Source organism: Octodon degus, unplaced genomic scaffold (assembly GCF_000260255.1).
Source record: "Octodon degus isolate 3935 unplaced genomic scaffold, OctDeg1.0 scaffold00127, whole genome shotgun sequence".
Taxonomy (NCBI): Eukaryota; Metazoa; Chordata; class Mammalia; order Rodentia; family Octodontidae; genus Octodon; species Octodon degus.
The window spans coordinates 7197637-7200378 of NW_004524703.1; the positions used below are offsets into that span (position 1 = coordinate 7197637).

Below are 2742 nucleotides of genomic sequence, written 5' to 3' on the forward strand. Positions count from 1 at the left end.
GTTTGGTCCGAATACCTCACTTCCACCTTCTAATAGCTAAGTAGGAGACTAACAAGGCTCCAATGATCAAGGTGCCAGAAAATCCTGCCACCCACAGGGCTTTGGGATCCACAGGAGCACCTAGAGGGTGGAAACATAGATTAGCAAATGCTAGGACCAACCAAGGGATTCTATGTCAAAACCTGGGTCTCACATAGGAGAATATTACCTTTTAAGGAAAACACAGTGAGGAATAGGAATGGGGGAAGGCAATGGCTTTGGTTTGATTGGTGGTTCAGGTAGCTAGTGAAGTGTTTTCTACTTACTTGTAGATTTATAAGGCTTTTCTAAAGGGTCTTCAGTAGCTTGGAGTAGAATCATGGGGCCCATGCTAGAAACACTGGCAGTGCTATTCTCAAAATACAGGTCAGATTTTCTTCTTCCTATAGGAGATAGGTAGTTATTGGTTAAAATTTTAGTTTTGCACCCATAGGATTAAGGGTAGTGATTGTTTTGGTACAAGGCCAAGTTCCTTAATAGGTAAAATTTTGTCCTATTTTATGTAAAAGTTTTACGTGAATAAAATTTGTACTTTTAATTAATGCTTACTTTGGTGTCACCAGAATCTGGGTGTAAGATGTTAGAAACAATTAAGAGGGAGAAGAGCTGTTCAATCCTGCTACTGCTTTTTCAGTTATAAGCTCTTGAGAAAGTAGCATGGTTTAGAAAACAGTGGTACTGTACACAATTGGAGCAGGAGAGGTATTTGGTGGAATGCCTTGAAGAAATAGTTCCCATGAGTGTATTTTGCACTGGTGAGGACTTAAAGACAGAGGTCATGACTCCAAAACAGAGTTGAGACAAGCAGCAGTGGGCCAGGTAGAAGTCCACCTATCCTGTGGAAACCCCAGGCCCAGCCATCTGGAGGGTATGCTCCAAGTCTACAGTTACTCCTGCTGAGAGGGTTTTGGGCTGTGTTGCTGGCTGCTGTCAGATGGGCATAAACACTTACATGGTGAAGCAGCGGTGGTTCTCTTAAGTTGGGCTAGATGAGCTGGCACAGTGGTGCACATTCATAATCCCAGCACTCCAGGAGGCTGAGGTAGTAAGACTGCAAGTTCAAGCCCACTCCAGGCAACTGTAGTGAGACCTTGTCTAAAAATATTTAAAGGGCTGAGGATACAGCTCAGTGCTAATGCTTATTCAATTCCTGGAACTGTGTGTGTGTGTGTGTGTGTGTGTGTGTGTGTGTGTGTGTGCAAAGAGGATCTGGGGAAAGTGGAGGAACCAGATGTATGCCTAGACTAGTTTGGCTTCTGGGTTTTTTTTTTGGCAGAACCGGGGATTGAACTCAGGCCCTTGCACTTGTGAGGGAAGTGCTTATTCTACTGAGCCATCTCCCCAGCCCCTGGCTTCTGGTTTAATAGAAAAGTATATAGGAAAATGCCAATGTTAGATCATCTGAGTATATCTTACATTCTAAAAGACCTGGGTTGCTAGGAATCTGGTTGTCTCCATTTTAATGCCTTGTAGTTACTTAGATCTTCAATGAGATCAATAATCAGCTTGGGTCCAGTGGGTGAGAAAGGTTAGAAATGGGGCTCACAGTGCACGTGTGTGGCCACCAGCATGGGTGGCTGGAACACTCACGAGTGGCAGGAGGACAGGTGACCATGCAGGGTAGCATCTCTGCAGGCTGGCACACAGATACGCTGCAGTGCAGAAATACCTGGTATCCAACATAACTCAGGTCATGATACTGTACCACCCACCGTGGTCTTCCAACCTTCGCCTCCCCAAGAAGAAGTTAAAAATACTATCAGGGATCCTTGTAGAACTAGAGTCCAGGTGACAGAAAGCACCTGTTCCTTCATACCAAGTGCTGCTTGGAGGCAGTACCATGAGCCAGCATTAAAGGGCCCCCTGGATGGAGAAGTGGGAGGCTGCAGAAACATTCCTAAGTGAGGGTGGGTCCGGAGCCTAGCTAAGAGGCAGGAGAAGAGACATCCTACCTGTCCACTCAGAGCCTGCTTTGCCTTTGCAGAGTCTACAAAGCTGAAGGTGGAGAAACTGAAACGCTGGTGGTGTGAGGGAAATGGCAGGCGTGAGGCTGTCTCAACAGGGATCCTCTGAGTCCGGTAGTTGTCTCCAACATAGGGGCAGCTAAGCCAAGAGACCCGAGTCAGGAAAGGCTTCTTTAAAAGGGTGGTACAGATGTGCAACTACTTACCCTTTCACCAGAATGGGCCACTGCAGCTGGTGCAGGGGGTTGGGGTCAGGTGTAGCCCAGCACTGCTGGAGGAGCAGCCCCAGGTTGGGGTCTGTCTTGTGAAGGATGGAGACCTCCACATAGACTGGATCCTGAAGGAACTTCACCACTGGGTAGTCACTAGCCACATAGTAGGAGCTGTAGTCCTTATCTGCACAAAACCAAGATAGAGGGAAATGTAGCGCTAGAAACCAAGTCAATAGCAAACATTTATTGCCCTCTAGATGCCTGTGAGTATGTCCTGAGACCAACTTAGGGTCTTTATGCTAAAAAACATGGGGACTTTGAATGAAGGATAAATGCTCCAGCCAAAAAGGTCTTACCCTTAGCAATCCGAAGTTCTAGAGTGAGGGTTCCAGCCTGGGTCTTGGGAAGAGGTGGTGAAAGGGTAAATACCTGGACATTAACTGGGAATGTGTTACTGTTTAATGAATAGCTGCAGCTGACTTGAAGCCTGCAGGGAAAAAAAAAAAAGAAAAAGAAAAAAAAAAAAA

At 46.1% G+C, this 2742-nt stretch overlaps 1 protein-coding gene across 1 annotated transcript in view; it reads right to left on the reverse strand.

The window, feature by feature from the left end:
* Positions 1-16: 16 nt before the first annotated feature.
* The window catches only part of Zp4 (zona pellucida glycoprotein 4), a 6782-nt gene continuing 4056 nt past the window's right edge, over positions 17-2742 (reverse strand). Inside the window, exons 7-12 of the mRNA XM_023700885.1 lie at positions 2572-2702; positions 2210-2399; positions 1992-2142; positions 1630-1708; positions 306-422; positions 17-120 (exon numbers count right to left, since the gene is read on the reverse strand). Of these exons, the coding sequence (XP_023556653.1) occupies positions 17-120; positions 306-422; positions 1630-1708; positions 1992-2142; positions 2210-2399; positions 2572-2702 (772 nt within the window). The remainder of the gene's footprint in view (positions 121-305; positions 423-1629; positions 1709-1991; positions 2143-2209; positions 2400-2571; positions 2703-2742) is intronic.